We start from the raw sequence: 25414 nt of genomic DNA on the forward strand, positions 1-25414 counted from the left end.
GCCACTATACATTTTTAAGTGCCCATATTGCTGCACATTCACTGAAACAAGATGATGGAGGGAGCGCACACTTCACAGTGGGGCCAGCGCTCTGGCTGTTGGGTGACTCTTAAACATCTCCGTTGTAACATTTCCAAAAATACTGCATGTTTTTAACTCAGTGTTTTAATTTTTTTTTTTTTTTTTTTTTTTTTTGAGACTGGGTCTCACTGTGTTGCCTGGGCTGTCCTCAAACTTCTGGGCTCAAGTGATCCTTCTGCCTCGGCCTCCCTAGTAGCTGGGACAGAGGTGTGCGCCCCCGCCCTGGCAATAAACAAATGAAATTCAATCATGGCACATAGACAGCATGAAAACTCACCGTCTTAACCACGTTTAGGCGCACAGCTCTGGTCTTAAGCACATTCACCCACCTCCAGCTCTGTCCCATCTTCTCGAATTGGAACTGGGTCCATGCAACACTCGCTGCCCGTTCCCACCTGCTTAGCCTCTGGCATCCACCTTTCTACTTTCTGTTTCTGTGCATTTGATGACTAGGGGACCTCCTATGAGTGGGACCATTTGGTGTTTGTCTTTTGGGGATCTGCTTATCCCCCCCCCCCCACCCCGCATGATGTCCTGAAAGTTCATCCACATTGTAGCATGTAACCAAGTTTCCTTCCTTTTTTTTGGCTCAATAATATTCCCCTACACAGATGGATCACATTTGTTTACTTATTTATCCATTGATAGACATCTGAGTTGTTTTCAATCAAATCAATTTTTATTTTAGAATGGTAAATTTATAGGAAAATTGCAAACATAGTGCAGAATTTCCCTGTGATTCTTATGGTATATTTGTCACAAGTAGTGAACCAGTGGTGAATGTTGTTATTAACTCAAGCCCACATTTCAGTGATTTTTTTTTTCCCTAAGTCATTCTCAGGGTCACAGTACTTCAAGTGGAAATGCGAGTTAGGGGTAGAATTCTGTAGTTCATCTGCTTTAAATCAAATAACAAAATCTCTGTCCTGTCTCTTCACAACATTCTAGGATGACCCTTTCAAAAATAAAACCTTGTTATTTAGCAACAACACGCAAGAATTGCATCCGGATCCTTTCCAGGCGGAGGACCCCTTCAAGTCTGACCCATTTAAAGGAGCTGACCCCTTCAAAGGTATCTCACTTGGAACCCACTTTCCCTTTGACGGCCTCTTTGCTTTATTCCATTTAGAGTTGTCGATGGCAGAAAAGCTAGGAATTGTACAGTCTGAAATGCAGGAGGCAAGGTGTTCTTCGTGCCTATAGAAAGTCTCTGACTCTTGCCTCACACAAAGCACTAACAAACTGAAGCCACCGGTTCCCCTGGGAAGGACTCCAGCTCCCAGCAAGACTCCCAAGGCTGAGGGCAGCAGCGCTGGCCCTTCGGCCTTCCAAGGCTTCATTTCCTCATCTCCAGCAGGCCGCGTCCTCCTTGCTCACCTCACGGGGTTCCCGCAGTAGTCAGAGCAGTGACTATGAAAGCCAGTCCCCTGCAAACCCCAGGTTCCTACATCAACCTAAGCTCTTAATCATGAGTTTACCCAGAATCACCACAAGTCAAGAATAACAGAAAAAATCTGGAAACAAGGTTTCCTATCTTCTCTGAATTTCTCAGAGCCAAGGAGCACTTCCAAGAAGCCTATCTGTACGTTTCTGAGAAGAACGCCAAGCTAGGGAGGAGGCCGTGGGAGTCCCCTCTGAGTTTCAGACCTGGGCGGGAGGCCTCTGGGGTCTAAGAGATGAATCGGGCAGTTCCTCAAGCTCAGGGGTGCTGTTTCTCACTGGGGCACTCGGGGACCGGGATAGCCCGGGGTTCCTCTTGCTGACGGAGGTGGGAGGCCCTGAGATGGAAGGAGACATGGTGTAGAAAGAGAAGTGTGGATGTTCCCAGCTCTGGCCAATGGCGACCAGCCACCATACCTTCCCTTTCATCTCAAGTGTCCTCGCCAAGAAAAACCGCCTCAGCCAGCGGCCCTGCCTGCTCCCCTACTTTCCTGTGCCCAGAAGGGGAAACAGCAGGCAGGACACAACAGAGAAGGAGATTATGGTCTCCTTAACTCAGGCAGGTGGGAGTCAGTGAGAGCCTGGTGGGTGGGCTGCGCTGTCCAGTGGCCTGCTTCCTGGCTGTTCTCGTCCCACTGAGCTCAGCATCTCTCTCCAATCCAGGTGACCCATTCCAGAATGACCCCTTCGCCGAACAACAGGCTGCGTCAACAGGTAAAGGTCTTTGTTAAATGTTTCTTGGACGAGTCCTCAGACTGTTTGCAGCCTTAGTTCAGGTTGAGGAACATGGAGAAAGTCCCCAGCTTCCCTGGCAGCTCTTAGAGGGAGGCTGATCCCAGAGGGAACCTGACTGTGGAACCAGCCTCCCTCTGACCTGATGCCCCTTACCGGTGTCACTGTACCTGAGGCGCAGGCCCCGGTGCAGAGTTCCTGGGGGCCAGGTATGCAGAGCAAAGTGATCACTCATGTCACAGTCCCCTGGGTCCACCTGTCCCTCGTAGTACCCCTGCCCCATGGGACTCTATCCACACAAACCAGAATGGTGACAGCAAGATGGAAAAAGATGTCATCGCACTGTGCGTGAGCCTGGTGGCTTGTTCTCCCTGACAGTGGCTCCCAGTCCTTTGGCTCAGAGTCCCTGTCTGCACCCTGCCTTTGGGCATTCAGTGTGTGGAATTTACCTCGCCTGCTGGCTGGCTTCTTCCGAGGTGACGTTCCTTAACATAACATGTCACCATTTTAAAGTGCACAATTTGGTGGCACTTGGTATGTTCACAGTGTTGTGCAGCTGTCAACTCTCTAATCCCAAAGTATTTGCATCCCCTGAAGGAGACCCTCTTCTCATTGCTCTCCCCACCCCTGCTTTCTGTCTCTGAGGATCTGCCCACATTGCCTATTATCATTTTTAAAATCAGCTTTGTCAAGTGCTGTAATTTACACACAAACACAATTCACTAATTTTAAGCATACACCCTTCCCACCTGTGGGTTCTGCATCCATGGCTGTACTGAGGCTCAAATCAAAAAATACTAAGAAAAACATTGCAGCCGTACTGAGCGTGTTCAGAGAATGGCAAGTGTTTGTGCAGCAGTCACACTGGATCAGGTATTGTATGTCACCTAGACATGATCTCATGTCTTCAGGAAGATGTTCATAAGTTCAGTGCCAACACTATACCATTTTTTAGAAGGGTCTTGAGTATCTGAGGATTGGGTGTCTGTGAAGGTCCTGGACCCAACTCTCAGGGACACTGAGGGATACTTGTTTGAGATGAATTTTGACAACTGTGTAGAGTTGGGTGAGTCTGGAGATCACTGTCACCCTGAAGGGCTCCCTGATGCCCACGCCCTTTCCTCGGCCTCTGTCCTCTCTGGGTAACCACTGCCCACTGTGTCACAGTCGTCCTTGCCTCTTCCAGAGCTCATGTGAGTGGTCCACACAGTCGTGTGCTCTGCTGGGTTCTGATGGGTTCTCTCCTAACGTTATCGCTCATGGGACATTTTTCCTTCACTTTCCAAAACACCTTCTAGATCCATTTGGAGGGGATCCTTTTAAAGAAAGTGACCCATTCCGTGGCTCTACCACTGACGACTTCTTCAAGAAGCAGACAAAGAATGACCCCTTTACCTCAGACCCATTCTCGAAAAACCCTTCCTTGACTTCAAAGGTGAGTGGCGTGGGGAGGTCTTTGGGGATGGCTGTGTGCTTGCTTGGTGTGAGTGAATGCCACCTTCCCGACAGCGTCCTCCCTGTGCTCCTCGTGAGCGTGGGCCACAGCGTCTTTGCAAAGCTGGCCAGGTTTCTCCAGGGGTTGGGGTCATGGGCCCGGCCTCCTTCTTGGGTAGTGAGATGGCCGTTTGGCCCTGTACTGCCGAGGCTCCTCCTGTGTGCCATGGTGTCCCAGTCAGCTGCCCAGGGTGCCAAGGCAGGGTGGGAATGTGTCCTTAACAGCTCCGAGTCTTCTTTCTGCCATCCCCTTGACCTGCTGTAGTCACCTGCTTTCACTGCCACTTTGTCTCCCCCAAAAGACAAAACAAAGTGTCACAGCTGGGTGCAGTCCCAGTTGCTGCAGAAGCAGAGGCAGGAGGATCACTGGAGCCTGGGAATTTTAAGCCAGCCTTGGCAACATAGCCGACCCCATCTCGAAACAATTAGCACACACTCAAAAACAGACCAGGCCAGACCACCCCTGGGGTCTTCCTAGTACACAGCACTGATGGTAGCCTGGGCCACCTGCCTGCCAAAGTGGAAGTCACTCTGTTTTCTATTCTTATAACAAAATGCCTGAGGCTGGGAACTTTAAGAGGTTCATTTTGGTCCTCTGGTGTGGGCCTCTTTATATCCCAACACTACAGAGAAGTGGAAAGGGAGATAGCCACGTGCACAAGGGGCATGTGTATGCGCAAGGAAGCCTACGGTTGGGGTGGGGCCAGGCTTGTGCTTTTTACCCCAACCCGCTGGAGGGAATTAATCCTAGCACTCCTGCCCATCCTGACTGGGGCCATAAGTGGAAAGTTCCACATCTGACCTCATGTGAATTATCACAGTGAAAGGCAGATATACTAACAGTGCGATGTAAGGTCACCACTCAGCTGTGTGTGTGAGGTGTGTAAGACTCATAAATGAATATATCATTATATATATGCAGATGTTCCAAAATCCAAAGCCCAAATCAAATTGGCCCAAAAAATTTTAGATAAGGGATGCTCAAACTTTCATTTTATTATTAGCATAAAAATTACTTAATGTCCTTAAGATTTATAGTGATGATTTTTCATTCCCAATCTGTTTATGAATTTCATTGATCTTTTCCACAAACCAGCTTTTGGCTTCTGTAATTTTATCTACTCTTCTTTTCTATTTCATTGCTTTCTTCTCTTTATTATATCCTTACTCCTTATTTTGGGTCTGTTTTTCTTTTCCACTTCTAAAACCTTAAGATCCAACTTTCAGTCATCATTTTTTAGCTTTGTTTTCTAATATACATTGAAAGTGACATGTTTCCCTCAGACACTGCTGTAGCTGCACCCCATCATTTAGGTAATTCGTATTCATCACTCAGTTGGAGGTATTGTCAGGTGGCTTATGATTTTCTTTTTACCTGTAGAGTATTTAGAAGATATTGTTGCATTTCTAGACGAACCCCTTTTTTCCTAATTATCTTATAATATTGATTTGTCTTTAAATCTGTAATTAGAGAACATATTCTGTGTTCTCATTCCTTTTAAATTTATTGAGAATAGTGGATTGTGCTCTATATTGGTGACTACCGCATACACTAGAGAAGAATTTGTATTTGTCTTCATGATTTGTTTCTTTGTTTGCCTTTTATCTCTACCAATGACTGAAAGAGGGGTGTTAAAATAGTCTCTTATGATTGTGAGATTGTGTGTGTTCTCCCTTTAATTCTGTCGAGTTTTGCTTTGATGCTCTGTCAGGTACATACAGATCTGTGACGTTGTGACTCCTGAGGCAACAGCCTTTGGACGTTTGGTGATATTCTTTGTCTTTAAACCTATTTTACCACATATCAGAATCAAATCATCTTCTTCATGGTTACTCACTATCTATCTTTCTTTCAGGCATTTATTTCCAATCTACTCGGGGCTTTGAAGGTTGTCTTTTATAATTGATGTATTGTGGGCTGGGGATGTGGCTCAAGCGGTAGCGCGATCGCCTGGCATGCGTGTGGCCCGGGTTCGATCCTCAGCACCACATACAAACAAAGATGTTGTGTTTGCCGAAAACTAAAAAAAAATATTAAAAATTCTCTCTCTCCCTCTCTCTCTTTCTCTCTCTCTCTCTCTTTGTCTTTAGAAAAAAATAATAATAATTGACGTATTGTTAGAGCTCTTTTAAAATTCAGTCTGGAAGGCTGTCTTTTAAATGAAGTTTCTAGTTCATTAACATTGAACATTCACATCATTGGCCTTAAGCCTACTGTTTAATTACTTATGTGCCTTTTATTCCCATACTTGTTCCTTTGTTTTCATTTTCCTGTTAAGTTAGCCAGCTTTTTGTCACAGTGACTAAGGACCTGAGCTGACGTTAGCAATGTCAGAGTGCTGCCGGAAGGCAGACCCATACTCAGAAATCACCCAGCAAGGCAAGTTCCACTTCTGCCCAAGGTGAGCTCCCACACACCTGGCCAGCAGCGCTCTGGGCAGGGTCTGCCCAGGTGTCCTCCCTAAGGCAGCAGCCTCCCGCTCTGGTAGGAGGAGTTCAGGGTCCCACTCTAGGCAATGGACTGATCTACACCGGGGAGGGCAAGGGGGGCATGATGCGATCAGATGGCCTGCTGCACTTCAGACGTGGGACCGGAGACTGAGGGCAGTGGGGGACGTGTCGTGAGGCTCAAAATGGCTCCACATGGTTCAACCACATGCTTTTGTAACTTAAAATAGCTTCATCTAACCATACATTATGAAATTGAGGTTTTAGATCATAGCAGACACATTTTCGTTCCATATTAGGAAACTCACGCTATAGGTTTGACAGAAAAGAGAACATTAATCTTACAATAATCAACTTAGAAGAGCAACAGATTACTTTCCTGGCCTTAGCGTGTGGTCACTTGGCCGTGTGGCTGTGGGCAGTGGTGGCTGTGGGCTGTGGTGGGACCACGTGGCTGCTCTTCACAGCAGCAAATAGAGAAGAAGGGACCAGGGTTCCAGTAGCACCTTCAAGGGCACGTCCCAGTGGCCAGCTTCCCTCACTAGTCCCTGCCTGCTGTGGGCTCACCCCTCCCGCGTGGCCTTTGGAGGTGCTGTCGAAACCACAGCATCCGTCTTTTGTATTGTTTGGATATTTTCTAGAATTTCCTTTTATCCCATATCTTTGCATTTTGATTATAACCCTTTAATTTTTTTTTTATAAAGGTTGCTTTAGGGACTAACAAGTAGAATTCAAATTTTCATCGTCTACATGGTATTGACGTTGTATACGTCATGTTAAATGTAAAATTTGCAGCCACATAAGTTTCTATTCCTCTACCAATATAGCTGTCACATAAGTGTCATACATCTAAATACATTATAAACTCTATAACACACAGTTTTCATTTTTATTTAATCCATTGTTTATATTTTAAAGAAATGAAGAAGAAAATATTGCCTTTTGGTTTTACCCAAATAATTACCATTTCTAATGCTTTTTATTTCTTTGTGAAAATGGACTTTGCCTCCATTATCATTTTTCTTTAGTCTATGAACTTCCATACACACTGGTAGTGCAGGTCTGCTGTCCTGCGTTCTTGTCCACCCACCCCCATGTGTGCTCTCTCTCTTTTCCTTTTTTTTTTTTTTCAATTTAAAAATTTTTTTTAGTTGTTGATAGACCTTTATTTTACTTATTTATATGTGGTGCTAAGAATTGAACCCGGTGCCTCACACATGCCAGGCAAGTGCCCTACCGCTGAGCCACAGCCCAGCCCTCACTTTTCCTTTTTGTGGTGCCAGGGATTGACCCCAAGGCGTTGGGCACCTGAGGTTGCTCTCCCACTGAGCTGCACCCCAGCCCTGTTGGCATTCTTGGAGAATACTTGTACTCCATGCGGTATTCTTTTTTCTTACTTTTGGTGCTTTTGGGGTAGTCCATTGTCTTCCAGCCTCCATTGTCCTTGATGAAAAGTCATTAATTTTGAATAGTTGTCATTTTGTAGGCAATCTATTATTTTTCTATGACTGTGTTTAAGATTCTGTCTTTGGCGGGGCGCAGTGGCACACACCTGTAATCCCAGAGGCTCCAGAGGCTGAAGCAGGAGGATCGCAAGTTCAAAGCCAGCCTCAGCAAAAGCAAGGTGCTCAGGCAACTCAGTGAGACCCTGTCTCTAAATAACATGCAAGATAGGACTGGGGATGTGGCTCAGTGGCTGAGTGCCCCGAGTTCAATCTGTGCTGCCCCCTCCCCCCACAGAATAGATTCTCTCATTATCCTTGGTTTTCAATGGTTTGTGAAGTATCTGGATGTGATTTTGTTTGTATTTACGCTGTTTAGGATTTGCTGAGCTTCTTGAATTTATAAATTATGTTTTCCACCAAATTTATTAAGTTTTTAGCCCTGAGTTATTTGAGGTGTGCATGTGTGGTGCTGAGGATCTGGGCAAGCACTCTACCTCTGAGCTGCATACCCAGCCCCAGTTTTTATTTGAAAATGTTTTCCTGCCCTGCCCTATTTTTTCTCTCCTCACTTTCCGGGATACAGTCACCCACACTTAGACCTTTTGTTCTTCTCCCACAGGCTCCTCCTCTCTTTTCATTCTCTGATCTCCTTCAGACTGGGTGATTTCTACTGATCTCTCTTCTATTTCGCTTATTCTTCCCTCTGTCATTGCTTATACAGCTAACCTAGGAAAGTTTTTATTCTGTGTATTGTACTTTTCCGTTCTAGAATTCCCATTTGTTTCTTTTGAATACTGTTTCTCTGCTAAGATCATCTATCTTTTTTATTAAGTTGAAGCATATTTTCCTTTATCTCATTGAGTACAGTTATGATTGTGGCTTTAAAGTTACCCTTGTCTGAGAATTCCAACCTCTTGGTTATTTTGAGATTAATGCCACAGAGTGACTTTTCCTTTGGGAATTGATCACGTTTTCTGGACCTTTGTATGTTGAATGGTTCAGAAATGTGTCCTGCACACTGTTGTCTGTCTGTTGTGGAGCTGGAGTTCCCTAATATTCTCCCAGAGCACATGGATGCTTTCGTTTCAGCAGGTAATTGACTTGGTGAAACTCACTGTGAACACTCTCCCTGACCTTCAGCTGACAGAGGCTCAGGTTCATTTTAATTCCCATGGCCTCAACTGTCAGCTGCGTTGAATCTGTCCTCGGCCACTCAGTGCAGGGATCAGCCTGAGACTTGGGCAGTGTGCATCATGAAATCTGGGCTCCTATTCTCTGCCTCTCCTTTCTAGTTCCTCTTCCCTCTTCCATGGTCATGGTCATCCCATCATCTGGTGTGCAGGCCAGAAAGACAGCAAGTTTCCTACTTGAATTCTAACCACCTGTGCTGTGCCGCAGCTGTGCAGCACCTTCAGGGTGTAGCTGTCAGAGGAGAAACTCACCTCACACTGTGTTCTTCTGCCTGATCTTATTCTTCTCCAAAGTCTCCTTGCTTTGATTCACTTTCCAAGTCTTTAGGTTGCTGCTTTTTTTTTTTTTAATTAAATCCAGATTTTGTAGATGTTATCTGTAAAAGGGTCAATATATTAGCATTATACCCTATTATCTGGGTCAAGTGTAAGTGATCTCACCCTCCCTGTGGCCTGGCACTGTGTACGGGGTCCTTAGATGTCCGGGGAGTTGGCTGAACGTGTGGATGATGGAACAGATGCTGCTTTTTACACCTCTTCTCTCTTCTCACTCAGCTCGACCCCTTTGAATCAAGTGATCCCTTTTCATCCTCCAGTGTCTCCTCAAAAGGATCAGGTGAGAACAATGGCTTATTTTCCTTCCTGACTGTTCCTTGGGAGTAGAGGAGCCCACCTAGTTAATACTTTTCTTTCCCAAACTGAACGTGGCCTCAGTGTGCACATCATTAGTTGGGGGCTCCCAGATCCATGCCTGAGAGACCATTAGGCCAAGGTGGATGCCCCCTGGCAGCTCTTCTTCCCGAGCAAGAGCTGGATCTTCCAGAGCAGGAGTGGACAGTGGGAGTTCAGTAATAACACAGTTACTTGTTCCTCCTTTAAACCTTTAGTGTGTCTTTACTGTTTCTCCCAAAAGAATCCACAGTTGGACTGTGGGTGCTGACTTGCGCTGGGTCTTCTGAGTTTGAAGGAACCTTGTCTCCCAGCGTAAAATTCAGATGCTCACCCAAGCCTTAAAATAAGGGAGCATTTGCTTCTGGGCACAGGTCTCGCTTGGCCCTGCTGCTGTGCCTAGCAGCTTGCACATTTTGGTGCAGAACTTGGTACCAGGGTCAGGTCAGCTGCTCTAGGCAAGACTCTCTGGGGCCAGAGAAAGCTCAGCAAAAACCTCTCCCTAAGCTGGGCATGGTGGCAACACCTGTGGTCTGAGCTACCGGGAGACTAAGGCAGGCGAGTCTCTCGTGCTCAGGAGTTCAAGGCCAGCCTAGGCAATGGAACGAGACCCCGTCTCAAAAGTAAAACAGTAAGTCCCTCCTGTAGACAACAGCCTACATAAACTGTGTGGGTCTTGGGTCACCCTCGGGTGGCTTCTGCTCTCCCTCTCCTGCTCCCTTCCAGAAAGCCAGCAAGCTGTGCCCCTGCAGGAACTTGTTGCCCCTTTGAAAACTGAGCTGCACTGGCCCTCTCAGAGCCAGCTGTCATGTGAGAAGCTGTGTCTCTTAGATACCGAAGCCACGAGCCATAGTAGGCAAAGAGGCTGTGCCGAGGACCTTCGCTGGGCCATAGGTCTCGGGTGCATCAGTGCAGCCTCTGAATCTCCGACTCAGGGTGCCCAGTACCTCCACTTGACCCCCAAAGGCATGCTCTGGTCGAGACCTGTAACCCGACCTTGTTGGTGCTGATTGCAGATCCCTTTGGAACCTTAGACCCCTTCGGAAGTGGGTCCTTCAATAGTGCTGAGGGCTTCGCTGACTTCAGCCAGATGTCCCAGGTAAAGCCCCTCCCACGGAGCCCCTGCCTCTGCCCGTGTCTTGTGCCTCTTGGTGCCGTGTGTATTTCGCAGTGTGTGATGTCACGTATGTATTTCCCTAGCCCCTCGCAAGCTCTGAAATGGGTCCTCACGCCAGGCGAGGAGTGAGCAGGCGGGGCTAGAAAGCACCCCTGATGGGCGTCGGGTGCATTTCCTTCCCTCCTTGGGAAGCTGGCCGAGCCCCAGGTCCCTCCCAGTGGCTTGGATGCCATGGCTGCCCCTGCTTCCACTGGCAACTGATGAGTGTCAGATCGCAGATCATGAAGTTGTCACCTCTGTGGCCACACAGGAACTCAAGAAGGCATTAGGCACACAGTCCCAGGAGGGTTGTGGGCAGCAGACCCGAGGCGTGACTTATGTGGAGCTGCCGGGACACATGTCCTGAGGGTGTTGGAAAGTGAGGGCCAGGCTGTGGACACACGCAGCTGAGGACTGAGCTGTTCAGCAGGGCAGCAGGAACGACTCTGTGGTATCGAGCCGTGAGATGTATCGTCAGACCTGAGCACGGCAGCCGTGAGGGCGGCAGCCTGTCCCTGGACCCCTGTGGGCCACAGCGTGCAGGCTCCCTGCCGTGGGGCTCTGCTGTTTTCACACGTCTCACGGATTTTTACTGAATGGCTGCCCAGGTACCATGAGCACTCCAGGAAGAGGGAGGTGACCACAAACAGAATATAGTCCCCTTCTGGGGACCCCGTCCCAGTTGGGAAGACTCGTGAGCCAGATGGTGGTGAGGCGGATCAGGGTGGGGAATTTCATCCAGAATGACCAGACCCATCCTCTGTGGGTGCTGCCAATGGTGTGTAGGAGGAATGGGTGGGAGTACGGTAGTCCCTCGGTGTCCATGGCCAGTGGCCCAGCACTTCCTCAGATACCAAAGCCTGCAGATGCTCGAGCCCCGTATGTACCACGGCGTAGTATTTGCATAGAAGCTGCACGCATCCTCCTGTAGACTTGGGCAGTGTGCGTGCTCTGGCCTCGCAGTGCTGGGCCTGTCCAGGGAACCGTGACGAGGAAAGAAGCCTGTGCTGCTTCAGTACAGACACAGTTATTTTTCGGGTACTTTTGATCTGAGGTTAGTTGGTTGAATCTGTGGATGCAAAGCCCACAGATGTGGAGGATGGACATGTGAAAGGCCCCCAGCGTGGGCTTCCCGTGCCGCAGCCGTGGGCCGGGCGCCCCACTGAGCCGGCTCCCCCGAGTCCTGGCTCGCTGGCTCAGTGCTCACTCAGCTAGTGGAGCAAACAAGTCTCTGGTGCCGAAAGCTTGTGGTTGGCAGCAGCAGCAACAGCGTGTGATTGTGGCACAGGGCTTCCGAGAAGCACTTGAGGTTCTATTCAGGTTTTCAAAGAAACGTGTGAGCGTGAACTGGCAGCAGGGCCAATCCAGCCCTGGCCGAAGGCGGAGGGTGTGCCTACACTCAGGAGCTGGTCGCAGGGCACCCAGTGGCACTGGTGCTGGGTTGCAGCTGTGTCCTTTTGGTGCAAGGAGGGGAGAGCCACTGTCCCTCACACTGCAGCGTTGTACACCAAGTGGAGTTGGCCGAGGGCCCCGGGCAGTGAGTGTGCGCCTGCCGCTGCTCTTTTCTTGGTGGCTCTTACATGTGCACCCAGCCCCGGGAAACCTACTCCCAAGTCAGAAAACTCCTGCCACATGGTGGCAGCAATCTCAAAGGAAGGGGTCCAGGTTGTCTTCTCAGGCCGTCCCCACTGGGCCTCTCTTCCTGAAGGAGGTGGCTCCAGAGAAGGAGACTTGGGACCCTCCTTCTCTATCCTCATAGTCAATACCAACAAATGGCAGCCAGCAGTGGCCTGAGCTAGGACAGGACAACGGCCCCCAGCCGGCTGTTTAGCAGAGTGAGGACCCCTGTTTTAAGATGAGTCCAAGCCAAAAACCTTGTGGACAGTACTGCAGTGGCCGGAGGGCAGCCAGCCCGGAGGGGCTCTGGGCCTGGATGGCAGCATGGCCTGTCCAGTCACTGAGCCCGGCCCTTCCCTATTTCTGTGCCCATCTCTTTCTGACCTAAAAAAAAAAAATTGCACTTTCGCCTTCTGGTGATCTTCCTCCCCTTGCTGCGTACCCTGGAGTCAGGCTGTCCCCACACATGTGCAGTTGTGATTTAGTCAGTCCCACTTCCTGTTCTTGGCGCCAGGCCAGGACAGTTGGACTGGGCCGTGGAAAATTGGTGTCCCGTACTAGATTGTTTTGTTTCCACCGTTCCGTTGGCTCCTGATTTCATGACACTTGTACAGCTAAATCTTGTCCTCAGAGCTGTTTTTCCTTTTGGTTACCTTTTGGTTTTTCAAGAACAACATCGGGTATATAAATAAAATGCTGAGGGAAATGAAAGTAAAGTGGCAAGAAGGGTCCTTTTTTTAAAAAAAAAAAAAAAAAAAAACCTTTCTTAAAGAAAAGAAACAACAGTGCCAGCTTTTCCCCACCTGAGCAGGGCGGGGGTGACACACATGGTGCCCACCCCCAGTGTCCTCCCCCCACTTGGCTCTGCGGTGGGGGCGGGCAGTTCCTCCAGCAGACTCCAGCCTGCGCTCAGTGGAGAGCCCCCGCCACCCCAAGAGGTTTTCTAGACAGTATTAAGTCTCAGTGACACTGGCTTGCTTTAGAAGCAAATTCTCCAATGTAAGTTTTCAGAGAGCATTTAAAAATAAGTAAATAACTTATTTATTTTGCCCTCTTTCCCTATCCACACCCCAAAAAGCCACTTACAAAATATACGGTTGGTTGTGAGCCCATTTTTAGTGACTTTTCTTCTGGGTTTTTGTTTGGTTTTGTTTTTGCGGTGCTGGGGCTGGAACCCAGGGCCTCACACATGCCAGGTGAGCGCTCTGCCTGAGCCTCACCCCCGCCGTCTGCAGCTGTTTTTAGAGCCGGGTCTTCGTGTTTCTGGCTGCTTTACAAAAGCTCCGAGCCGTTTGCAGTGAAACAAGCAGTTCTTGAAAGGGTGAACCCAGAACTGTCTCTCTCAGTGCTGCTGTTCACAGTGGCCTCTCTGTCTCTTGGATTGTAAGCACACCTCACCCCTGCCTAGCCCAGAGAGCCCCGACAGCCCTAGGAAACCTTTCTAAAAATAGTGACTTTCCTTGAAGTGACTGCCCGAGTAGGAAAGAGTGGGGTCCCAAAGGAGACTTCTTGGGAAACCTGAAGTCATGAAAGCTGGGATTCGGAAATGACGCAGGCGCTGGGTCTTGGGTGGGATCTAACACTGTGGTAGGGAGCCAGGCAGCGCTTCTGCTGGAGCCTGCCCCTTGGAGGGAACTGATTGGTTCAGCGGGTTTAAACCCAAACCTGGAGCCATGTCTGCGTAGCCTAGGGTCTCAGCCAGCCTGGGGGTCAGGCAGCCTTGGTTTCATCGTGTCCCCAGATCTCACCATTAATGAGCTCAGGGCTTAGCACACCCTTTAGTCACCCAGTGCACAGCCCTCCAAGTGGGAAGGCTCACCTCGGTCATGGTGAAGCCCGCCTAAGCCCCCTGCACCACCCGTGGCCAGGGGCTCTCGCTGAGTTGGGAGAAACAGGCCAGAAGACAGTGCACACTCACTGCAGGGTCCCTCGACCTAGAGACCCACACCCACTCTGCACCCCTCCCCCTGAGCCACTGCTTTCCAGCACCCAGGACAAGAACTGGGGTCTCTGTGTGGGCCTCATACTGCTCACTCCTCCTTCTGCTAAGAAAATGGTTTTAATTCCTGCCTGCCTGCTCCGAAGCCATGAAACAAAGTAGACCTGGGGCCTGTGGGTGTGCTCTGATGATGGGGGGGAACACCAGCAGGTGGCCCAATGCGCCCTTTCTATCTCCTCTGTCCCCTCCCATTCTTCTCTGTAGACCCTAGACAGCCCAGTCAAAGACTAAGCCCAGGACGGCATTGCCCACTCTCGCCCTACCTGCTCTGGGCCGGGCTCTCCTGTGAGCAGGAGGCAGTCCAAGTAAGGTGTTTGTAGCAGACGAGCCTTCTCCGATCCTTTTTTATATTGACAGTGCAAGGGATCAAACCTAAGGCCTCATGCATGCCAAGCAAGTGCCCCACCACTGAACCATATCACTAGTGCCAGACTTCTCAGATTCTTGAAGGCATTGAAAGAAACTCTGTATAGCAGCTCAGTTCACAATAGCTAGACTATGGAACCAACCTAGGTGTCCCTCATAGATGAATGGATAAAGAAAATGGGGTATATATACTCAATGGAATATTACTCGGCTTTAAAGAAGAGTGAAATTATGGCATTTGCCAGTAAATGGTTGGAGCTGGAGAATATCATGCTAAGCAAAATAAGCCAATCCCACAAAACCAAAGGCTGAATATTTTCTCTAATATGCGGATGCTAATTCACAATAAGGCGGGGGGGCTCTAGGGAAGAATAGTGTTATCTTAGATTAGAGGGAAGTGATGGGAGGGGAGAGGAGGGGATGTGGGGATAGGAAAGAAAGCAGAATGAAGCAGACATTATTACTATGTATACATGTGACGATTACATGACCAATACATTTCTGCAGAAAAATGAGAAATGATATCCCATCTACATATGATATATCAAAGCGCATAAATGCATTCCACTGTCACGTGTAATTAAAACAAATGAAAAAATTACAAAAAAAGAAAAGAAACTCTGTTCCCTTTCCTGTGCTTGGCATAATACAGGAGTCGCCCCTTAACCATGGGGCAATCATCCCCAGACCCCCAGTGGATGCCTGAGACATGGGGAGGACCAGGCCTTGTATATGGTGTACTTCCCCCTCACACACCTGGTGAAGTTTGCTGTTACCAATTAGGCGCAGTAAGAGGTTAACAACAATAATTAGTAATAATGGCCTTAATGATGTGCTATATTAAAGGAGTTTAAAACTTATGAAGCGTTTATTTCTGGAACTTTTCATGACTGTTTTGGAGCCCTAGGTAACTGACACTAAGGAGAGTGATCCAGGGAAGGGGACCGCTGTGGTGGCTGTGCTGTCTTTGTCCACTGCCAGCACACACAGCCCAGCGAGATGGCCTGTCATCTTTATCTCTTAGAGATGGGGAAACCAAGGCACAGCGTGGTCAGCAGGTGGCAGAGCTGGGGTTTGAGCCTCTACTCTGACCCCCAGACTCTGCAGCCTGACTGGGCAGACATTCTGGAAACTCAAGCAACAGATTTTGAAATGAGGCTCACTGCCCCTTGCCCTTACAAGGACACCTGTCCACAGGGGTGGAGGCCCCTTCTCCCCTCCTTGAGGCCCTGCCAGGCCAACAGCTCTCTTTGCTTGAAGCTGCCCAGCAGGCCCGAGTGCATTGGTGGGAGATGAATCTAGGGGTGGCAGCCCTCGCTTTCTTTAGGAGGAGGAGGTGCCTTCTCCTCCTCCCCACCCCTCAGCTGGCTCTGTACCCTGCCTGCACCCATGTGTGTCCTCCAGGGGCCTTTGGTTGGGGACAGTCTGACCAGAGAGGACGTGGGCAGCCAAGGACAGTGCCAGGTGCTCTGGCCTGGGAGGTCGAGGGTGCAGACTCCAGCCCAGCCCACACTGCCCCGCTGTGTTTGGGCAGCTGCCTCTCCTTCCGTGCCTCAGTTTCCCTGTGTGGAAGTGGAGGTGGTGGCAGTAGAAGTCCCTCCCAAGGCCGCTGGGAAGACGAGGTGAGATCAGCAGAGAGCTGAGGGCCCACAGGGGCGGGGACTGAGAATCCTTTTGAGGTGCTTCCTGCTGTGGACCCTGCCACTCACCTATGGTGGGGGGACCTGGCAGTGGGTAGGTGTGTTGCCCTTAAGACTGCCCGGGCTGGGCAGTCTCGACTCTGTCTCGAGGTTCAGGTGGCACCGTGACTAGATTCTGGTGGCCACATCTCTGAGTAGGTGCTGAAGGCTGAGGTGGCGCATCTTCCTGGACGGGTGCTGGAGGTGGCGTTGGACCCTCCTCCCCACTTCTCCAGCCATGGCTGGGTCTGGGTTTTCCAGGGAAGCCGGGGAGTGCCCCTTGGTGCCCCTGTGCCTGTCCCAGGCTGCCCCGCTGGCTCCGTGTCTCCCGCCAGGGCTCTGCTGCCCCCACACGCTCCTCTTTTCTGTGCCCTTCCAGGGTGACATTATCATTTTACCTCTTTCTGCCAGTTCCTCCCGTTTCCTGTCAGTAGTGGCTCTCTGTGTCCTAGGCTTTCCTATTTTATATTTTAGTTATTTATATTAAGGTATTTTTATTTTTCAGTTATTTTGTACTTAGTAAGAATGCATTATTTTCTGTATTAGTAAAACTGTAGTTGTTTTCTATTTTACTGAACATTTAGTTGTTTTGCTGGTTCTCACTACTCCCAGTAGAAAGCCATTTTCTCCGGCCTGGGAAGCCCCGGCCCCTCCTTCACACACAGGGCTGGGCCGGCCCTCTGTGGCAGGGCTCGACTGTCAGTCTGTCAGGCACAGTTCATGGCTGCCCTCTGGTGCTGGCAGGCGCTGGGGTGAGGGCAGCATCCCCCTGGAGGCCGATGCTCTGCTGGCTCTCAGCAGCAGGTGACAACCCCATCAAGATGAGCGGTGGGGGCAGTTGCTTGCCCTCAGGCGGGAGAGGCCTGGAAGCCTGTCACTACAGTGGTGATAGGTGCCCTTTTTGGTGATAGCAGGACACCCCAAACAGGTGCAGTCAGTAAGAAGGGCCCCAGAGAGAGCTGGGGGGGGAGGCACGAGCAGGGTCTTGCCAGTGTGTGAAAAAGAGGGGCTTAAGGAGGGGGTGGGCCAGTGCCCCGGGGAGACTAGTGTGAGCAAGAGCCTGGCCAATTCAGCATGAAGGACCGCAGGTTTAGGGACCGAGGAGGGGTCTTGGGGGATGGAGACCTTCAGGTACAAGGGCAAAGAGCCGGGCATGCAAGGGGGAAGGCGGGCCATGCCTGGAGGAGAGCTTGGAATGCACTGGATGTGTCGGGGCCATTGGTGCCAGTTCCCTCCCCCCCCACCTACCTGTCATCGCCACCTCTATCAACCAGCCGACCTTCACCCCCTCCTATACCTATTTCTACCCCCTCTGTCTCCCCACTTGCCTACGGACCCCTCCACCAACGTCTAACACTGTAAAACCAGAGGGGCATGATCTGATTTGGGTTTGAGGCAGTAGAGCAGAGGTGACCGAATCAGGGGTAAGAAGCCACAGCAGAATGTGCCAGGCGGTGGAGGAGCAGCAGCATATGGGCAGCCCAGGGACAGAGAGGGGCTACAGCTCTCTGACCCAGTGCCTAAAGCTGCTGTCACTGGTCAAAGACAGTGACCACCCAGGCTGGCTCAGCGGGGAGGCAGCACACGGGGTCTACCCTAGTCCAGTCAGCAGAGAGGCGAGGGGTCACCTTGATGAGCACGAGCAGGGGGCCAAGGGGACCCTGTGGGAAAGACCCGACGTAGGCCAGGGGATGCCCTTGAGTGACGTGAGCCTGCCGAGGAAGAGGGCCGCCCTCTGCTCCTTCAACATGTGGTGACTTGCCCTTCACAGGCCAGAGGGCCCCTGCTGTCCAGGGTGGAGGCGAGCCGGGAGCCTGAGAGAGCCCCTGGCCCTAGCAGCCGTGTGCCGCAGCCGGAGGTCAGCGGCCTCAGTGCATGAGCACTCACTGGTGGACACATTGCCTTCCTTTTATTGACTGTTTTGCCTCTCTTTCATGTCCTCTCTTACAGCCCCCAACTTCTGGCCCTTTCACCTCCTCCTTGGGAGGGGCAGGATTCTCAGATGATCCCTTTAAAAGTAAACAGGACACTCCTGCTCTGCCTCCGAAGAAACCCGCTCCTCCGCGGCCTAAACCGCCCAGTGGTCAGTACACTTTCTTCTCTCGCAGCCGCCTGCCTGCGGGTACAGGGCGGTAGGGGGACCAGGGCCCCTCTGTTGAACAGCCCAGCATAGAGCAGAGCCCTCTGGGCAAGAGGGTCCCCCTCCGCCCAGTGGCTGGGTCCCCACAAACATGGTGTGTGCGTGGTGCGTGCCTCCCACCGCCTGACCTGTCCCCAGCCTGTGAGCACCTTGGCTTCAGACTGCCTGAAAGTCAGTGCCACCAAGATCCTGGCTGTCCCTCAGCAAATAGGCCACAGCAGCACTGGCTGCTGAATCATAGCTGTCCCCTCCACCGCACACTTGCCCAAGTCGGCTCAGGGAGGGCCTGTGTGGCTGGAGCACCCCTCAGTCCAGGCCTCCCCTGGCTGCTTACGTACAGGCTGGGTGGGGTGCGGGGTCTTCCTTGTGAGCGCAGACAGCACGGCCTGGTCTCTCCTCCACTCCCACCCGACCTCAGGGTCCCCTCCACAGGGATTTCCTGCAGGCCTTGCGCCACGGGTTTCTCCTAGGTTTGGCATTTGCCCTGCTCTCAGGAGGGGCCCATCCATCCCCGCTGAGGATGGGTTCTGAGGACTTGTCACTCCTGCTGGGATTGCTCTCATGTCATGGAGTTGAAGTGACAGGCCAGTTTACTAGACGCTGAAGCAGAAAGCTGTCTAAAGCAGAAGGCTATCGTATCGCTTCAATGGCAGAAGGAGTCGCTGCAGTTTCCCAATCCATTTATCCACCCACCGTGTTGGGTAGTGCCTGGCCTGGGCCATCTCTGCCATCTCTGCCTTCAGGCAGTCTCCCCCCACCCTCCCTGCATTGTGGGGCCAGCACTCTCCCATGGTCTCACCTTCTGGTTATACCTCTGCTACCAGGCTGCCCCTAGACAAGGCAGGCCTTCCCTCCCCCTCCCCCTCCCCCCTTCACCTTTTCTGTCAATGAAGAGGGAGGGCTCGCCCTTCAGCCCAACCTTGTCCTTCCCCTTGAGTCCACTGTGTGGGCTCCACTTTGAGGCCTGTCCTCTCCCTGGCGCAAGTCCTCAGGTAGATCTGGTGGGCTCCGCTTGCCCAGCTTGCTAGTTCTGTGCAGTTCCAAGGTGGGCCAGGCTTCCTGCACGTGATCCCCCAGCCAGTAGAGAGCCAGCCAGGGCTCTCCCTCGGAGAGACAAGGACCCTGCCTTGGTGCCCAGTGGCCTTGCAGATGAGTCATGAGAGAACTCTCACCAATGGGCTGTGGGGATTTAGAGCAGATTGTCTGTGAATTGTTTGCAGAAACAAATGGGTAAAGAGAGGGTTTCTGTGAGCCTCATGTCCAAACATTGATGGGAGGAAAACAAAGACAGCAGACGAGCCCCTGCCACCCGGGAGGGCCGCCCGCATCTTCTGCAGAGGCACTGGCTCACAAGGGACCCTTACAGTGTCCTGAGGGAGAGGGAATGGCCTGAGCCTCCTTACTCTGCCTGAAAGATGGAAGCAAGTACATGTGTGCACACCCAAGCTCACATGTATCCACATGCTCCACACACATGCTTGGCATGTGCACACCCACAGGCACATATTCACAATGAGTAATGCATGCACTGCCACGCACATTCTCACATGCACCTGTGTGCGCACACATGCTCAAGCAGTGCTTGCGTACAGGTGCAAACAGATGTACATGTGCACTGATGTTGATGCACTTGAGCCTGTCTGCCTGTGGGCACATGCGACATTCTGGTTCATGCCTGCCACAAGTGCACCTCCGTTCCTACTGCACCACACAAGTGCTCGCACACACCACTGCACGCATGTCCCACACCCACCCACAGACGCACACTCTTCATAGAGTGTGCTTTCTTGCACGCGCATGTACATACACAAATTCACATGCATACGAACATACATGCACATGTGTGCAGAACAGTGTTGTTTGTGGGTCCCAAGGAGGAGCTGCCCCCTGATATCTAGCCAGTGCGAGGCTTCGTTTTCAGAGTTTCGTGGAAACTGCCACCCCCACCTCTCCACTTACCTGAACCCAGTGCTGGCACTGCCTTTGAACTTTCCCTCAGTTGTCACCTCCCCTGTGTCTCCCTCTGCCCACTACTCACCCCACTTGGGTTTCTGCTTTCCGTGTACTGTGGACTTTGAAAGCAGACAGCAGTGCTTGGTAGAAACGAAATACTCAGGACCAGGGTATGGACGACCTCCCTGTACCTGACTTTAGGGTTAAGGCCTTTTCAAGAGCCAGAGCATGATTTGAGTTGCACAGGGGTCTCAGGCTGTCTTAGCTTGGGGCTTTGGCCACTGTATTTTGTTATGCAAGGGCCGGGTGCCCCTGTGCCTTCTACAGAAATGTATTAACATCCACCTCAGGAAGCCCTTGCACAACTCTTATCTCCCCAGATCCTAGAGAGCCCCTTGAAATAGGGCAGGCCACATGATGTCCATCTTCCGGAAGAGGAAAGGGAAGTGATAGGTCAGGTGGGCTGCTCAAGGTCACACAGTGAGAGGGCAGCAGGGCCATGTCTAGAACTGGTGACCTGTCGCCTCCCCAAACCACCACTCACTCCCATAGAGAGCAGCACACACAGCCTCTTAGTGCGGGGGCACTACAGGATATCCCTGTGGGGGCCTAAGTACCTCTCATCTGATTCTTTTACCCAGAAGCAATGGCTGAACAGAGAAATTCTGCACTGTACATGCTGCTGGGTGGTAGGTACAGACTGTGTGGCGGCTGCTGCTGAGCTTCCAGTATCCTTAGTAATGTGCTTTCGTACTAACCCCTAACAGTGTGAAGGCCACCAGCTGTGCTGGCGCACCTGCGCTAAACGTGGGACCCATAGTCGACCTGTTCATGAGTCACATTTGATGGGGAAGCACTTGGCACTTTGGGGGGATGCATGGAGTGGGTAGCTGGTCAGGGGAGCTAGAACCTGGCTTGCACAGCTCCCTTCCTGCTTCCTGTCCACACTGCACACCCCATGGCTTTTGAGACCCAGGAGCAGCTGGGGACTTAGCTGGGGTCTGCAGACAGGGCAGCAGAGGGGCACTGGACCAGGTCCTGCCCTGAGAGCAGGGAAAACACAGGACGCTTTTCTTGTTTTCTGGGCAGCAGACAAGCTGATGTCTGCCTTGTTTGTTTGTTTGTAAGAAAATACAGTTGAACAAGGGAATGTGCTTTTCCACCCTCCTGCTGACCTGGCTTTTCCCACTTGAGGACACCACCTTCACTGTCACACTCAGGCACCTGGGGCTCTGTAGTGGGGAGTGTTCGCCCCACCGTGGCTGAGTGGGAAGGAGGGCGAGGCTGGTGCACCGCTCCCTGAAGCCCGTGACCCAGCAGAGTTAGACACTGACCGGGAGTTCAGCCAGAGTGATTCTCCTTACAGCTCACTCACAGTATCAGCCCTGCACTCCTGGAGACCTCTCACCATTCTGCATGTGAAATGCAGCTGATGTTGCTACATTCCCACTAAGGCTTTTCCATCTCAGGGGACAAAGAAACCTGGAGGTTTCTAGAACCTTGCTGGGCCTCTGGGCCTCTAAGGGGCTGCTTGCCTCTGGCCTCTGGGCCACCTGTCCCACTGGAGTCCAGAGACTACTTGCTAGGACTGGTTTCTGAATGTTGGAATAAGGGCCTCCATGCAAGCTCAAGCCCTGCTGCCAGCTTCCTGCAGGGCTGGGGGAAGTGTCTGAACCGTGCCAAGCCTCAGTTTCCTCACCTGAACATGGAACCAGTGCAGGCCTGGCAGGTGGGCATGTAGGAACACGATTTGCATAGTGATGTGTTGTGCACACCAACATCCCCCACACCCACACCAGGGTGCAGGGACCGGGATGCAGCTCTGCCTTCCACGGGCACCTTTCCTGGGAAATGCAAAGGCCAGGTCTCAGGCAGCTGAATACTTGTAGAGAGTTGTGAAAGGGGCCCTTTCCCCCATGAGATTGCAGTTGAGCAGAAATCCTTTCCGTTGGAAAATGTTGGCATACCGAGAGTTGAGCTTCAAAGATGGCTTCAGGGTCCGCTCCAGGTCATCACTCATACGGGACCAAAAGCAAGTTTGGGTCTGAGTCACATGTGGGTTTTTTGGCTCTCTGTCTTGTGTACTAGAGGCTGCAGTTTTCAAATTCTGCAGGAGCTGCTTTTGTTTTGTTTAAAGCTCAGTTGAGGTTTAATTGATGTAACAATAAACAGCACCTGTTGCCATGTACAGGTGGATGAGTGTTGGCCCGAAAGGGAATAGCCATAGGGACCCCTCCTCCTGGGAGCCTTATCGAGCATCCTTAAGGTGTCTTAAAACCAAGGATCCCTCGGTTTGCCAGGTGCTCAGTTCTTTTTCAACCAAGCCAGCGCTCATATTCTCAGGGATCGTTGAGGGTCAGCCTGGGTATCTATGAGCACTAAGTTCTCTGTGCCTGGAGGTCTTTTCTAGAAAGGTCTGTCAAGGTATTAAATAACCAGCAGATGTCTGTTTTGGACCCTGAGAACTGGTTTCTTTGAGGGAGATGCAAAACAGACCCGGCAGGCAGCCCCGAAACCTGTCAGTTAAAGTTAGCGCGCACACACCTCCCCCAGGTAAACAATGGTGTATTTTCTGCAACGGACCGGAGATCGAGATCAGTCAGAACTCACCGCTGAAGAGTTTCTAGGTAAAAGTTGTTGATTTGCAAAGAGAGAAACAGATTTTTTTTAAGTGCAGGAAATGGCTGTGTGGGCGTCAGTGATTGGGCCTCAGGGCCTCGCTGCGATAGTGGGATCCTGCGACCCAGCCCCACCCTGCCACTTCCTGCCAGCGCAGCCCTGCCTTGCGGTTCCTGCAGCACCCGAGTGACACCAACTAACCAGCCAGTAACCTTTAACCTCTCCTCAATTTAATGATCATTTTATTACTGCTAACAACCTTTTCACCTCCCAGCAAAGCCAGGTGCTGTTAGAGTCCCTGTCTTTTTGCCCCCTCTCCACAGTTCTGCTGACCAAGCAGTTAACAGCTGTAACCTAAATAGTACAAGATGCAATTGAACTTGTGTCCTTTTTGATTCAAGTGCTCAGTCAAAACAAGAAAAAAAAAGTCATTTCTCCCCTAGCAAACGCGTCCCCTCCAGTGCCTATACACGGGATCACACAGGATGGCTGTGGGTTCTTTCTGCCCTGGTCATCTTGACCACATCAGGTAGTAGAGTGGCACACAGGGCACGATCAAGAAGCCCTGAGTTCCTGCATGCTCTTGGCTCCTCTCTTCTGAAATCCCAGGCCCAGATCACAACCAGGGTATTCAAGGACTTCTCCCTGTCCTGTGCCTGTTATGTGCCCGAAACCTCTTGTTTATTGCATAAGATCCACTTTTAAAATGGCATCTCCATTTGAACCATGTGGTTAGCACCTCAGCCTTGAACTTAACTACTTTAATTCCGTTCCCACGATGATCTCAAAGAGATAATTTGGTGGGTACATGTGAAGGGGTAGAAAGGGACAGGCAGCTTCTCCATCTCCAGGAATCTGGAAAGCTCTGGCCTTTCCCTGCCCCCCAGCCAGCCAGGATGGGGGGCTCCTGAGACACCTATGGTAGCCAGCCTGGTGGGTACCCCCTTCCACCGGCTTCCCTGCCCCGAGGATTGCTGCTGTTGGCAACCTCTGGATGGTCTGTCCCAGGGCTGTGTGACTGGCTGGCAGCATGCAGATGAGAGTCAGGGGCACCCTGTCCTGGAGGGCATGGCTCTGAGTAGAGGGAGGGATGCTATTGTCTTTGGAGCCTCTTCTGTTCAGATCTCCTGCAGGCAGGTTGCTGTTTGCGGTGATTAATGTTCTGCAAAGTTGATCGAGTTTGAAAATAGAAGCATTTGCCTGCTTTGGCACACACCCACCTTTCTGCACCCAAAAGGGCAGATTGAGTGGGTGTCATGTGACTCAACTGTCACCTGGGGTGCCAGTGCCCAGGCTTGGGGTCCCAGAGCAGTGGGATCAGGACTCAGCCAGCCAGGTGCCTAGGGGCTTGCAATTGGGATACAAGCCAGAAGGACAGGACTCTGTCCTGCATTTGAGCATGGGTGTGAACGACAGGAGCCGCCACTCTGCCCCAGTTCACCCCCCACCCCGGGCTGCCTCCAAGGCCGGGGTCTCCCTTCTCCAGCCTGCCCAGCCCCTCGCTTGGCCACAGCTCCACCTGTGGTGCATTCCCTGCGGCTTCCCAGCCTCCCTGCCTTTCTGACAGGGTGAATTGGGACCTTTATTTTCCATTGCTCACGCTTGGAGCACCCAGTCAGTGCCCCCTCCTTCTGCCAAAGCAAACTGCAAGACACATGTGCATGTGATTAACAGAGGACATCACGAGCATACGATTGACAGGAGAGCTGGCTGTAGGGAGTGAGAGTGGGAGCACTGTCTGCCAGGCTCAATTCCACTCCTTCCCAGTGTCCCTACCCACAGGAATTCCTGGTGGCCTCAGCACCCTACTTTCTCCCTTCCACTCCTGGGCATGCAGACCCGCCACACACACCGAATTCTGTGGCAGTTTTGTTAAATGTGGCCACAGTGCATCCCTGCCATTTGCAAAGGTGACATTCTGGCAACTTTGGCACTCTCGATAAGGAGGAACAAAGCCCGGGCCCAGACAGCCCCTGTGGCTGTGCACAGCAAGTACAGACACAGGGCTCCCCCCACCTGGCGGGTAAACAGATAACATCTCCCCCCGGAAAGCCCCTCTCTCCAGCAGAGGCTGTCAGAGGTGCCCATCAAAGAGCAAATGTGACTTTTCAAACCCCAAGTTGGGAGACCTGCCAGTCTGAGTTCAGTCGTGAAGACGGACTCGTAACTTGTAAATCCATTCACACACCATGGGGTGCCACGCCGGGCTCCCCTCCTCTAGGCTCCTGCAGCCCTTCAGGCAGGTGTCATGGATATGGCATGGTGCCTTCAGGGGAACCTCTAGATAAGTGTGTTTCCCACTTCAGATCCCACTTGTCTTTGCAGACCCTAGAGGTGTGGCTACTCTGTCCTCTTTTTCTCCATTCTTCCGATGTTAGAAAGACAC

General features: G+C 51.4%; 1 protein-coding gene across 9 annotated transcripts in view; it reads left to right on the forward strand.

The window, feature by feature from the left end:
• The window catches only part of Eps15l1 (epidermal growth factor receptor pathway substrate 15 like 1), a 94611-nt gene that overhangs the window by 55508 nt on the left and 13689 nt on the right, over positions 1 to 25414 (forward strand). For 3 of the 9 annotated variants that reach the window (XM_046436505.2, XM_046436508.2, XM_058576821.1), the window contains 7 exons: positions 1030 to 1153; positions 2185 to 2235; positions 3552 to 3688; positions 9386 to 9446; positions 10516 to 10598; positions 18267 to 18399; positions 21051 to 21098. In XM_046436505.2, coding sequence (XP_046292461.1) covers positions 1030 to 1153; positions 2185 to 2235; positions 3552 to 3688; positions 9386 to 9446; positions 10516 to 10598; positions 18267 to 18399; positions 21051 to 21098 — 637 coding nt within the window. The remainder of the gene's footprint in view (positions 1 to 1029; positions 1154 to 2184; positions 2236 to 3551; positions 3689 to 9385; positions 9447 to 10515; positions 10599 to 18266; positions 18400 to 21050; positions 21099 to 25414) is intronic. The other 6 variants (XM_046436506.2, XM_058576822.1, XM_046436507.2 and 3 more) reach the window with 3 other exon arrangements.

This window comes from Marmota monax, unplaced genomic scaffold (genome assembly GCF_021218885.2).
Source record: "Marmota monax isolate L192 unplaced genomic scaffold, Marmota_monax_Labrador192_F-V1.1 WCK01_AAM20220418_F8-fsc00021, whole genome shotgun sequence".
NCBI classification, from domain to species: domain Eukaryota; kingdom Metazoa; phylum Chordata; class Mammalia; order Rodentia; family Sciuridae; genus Marmota; species Marmota monax.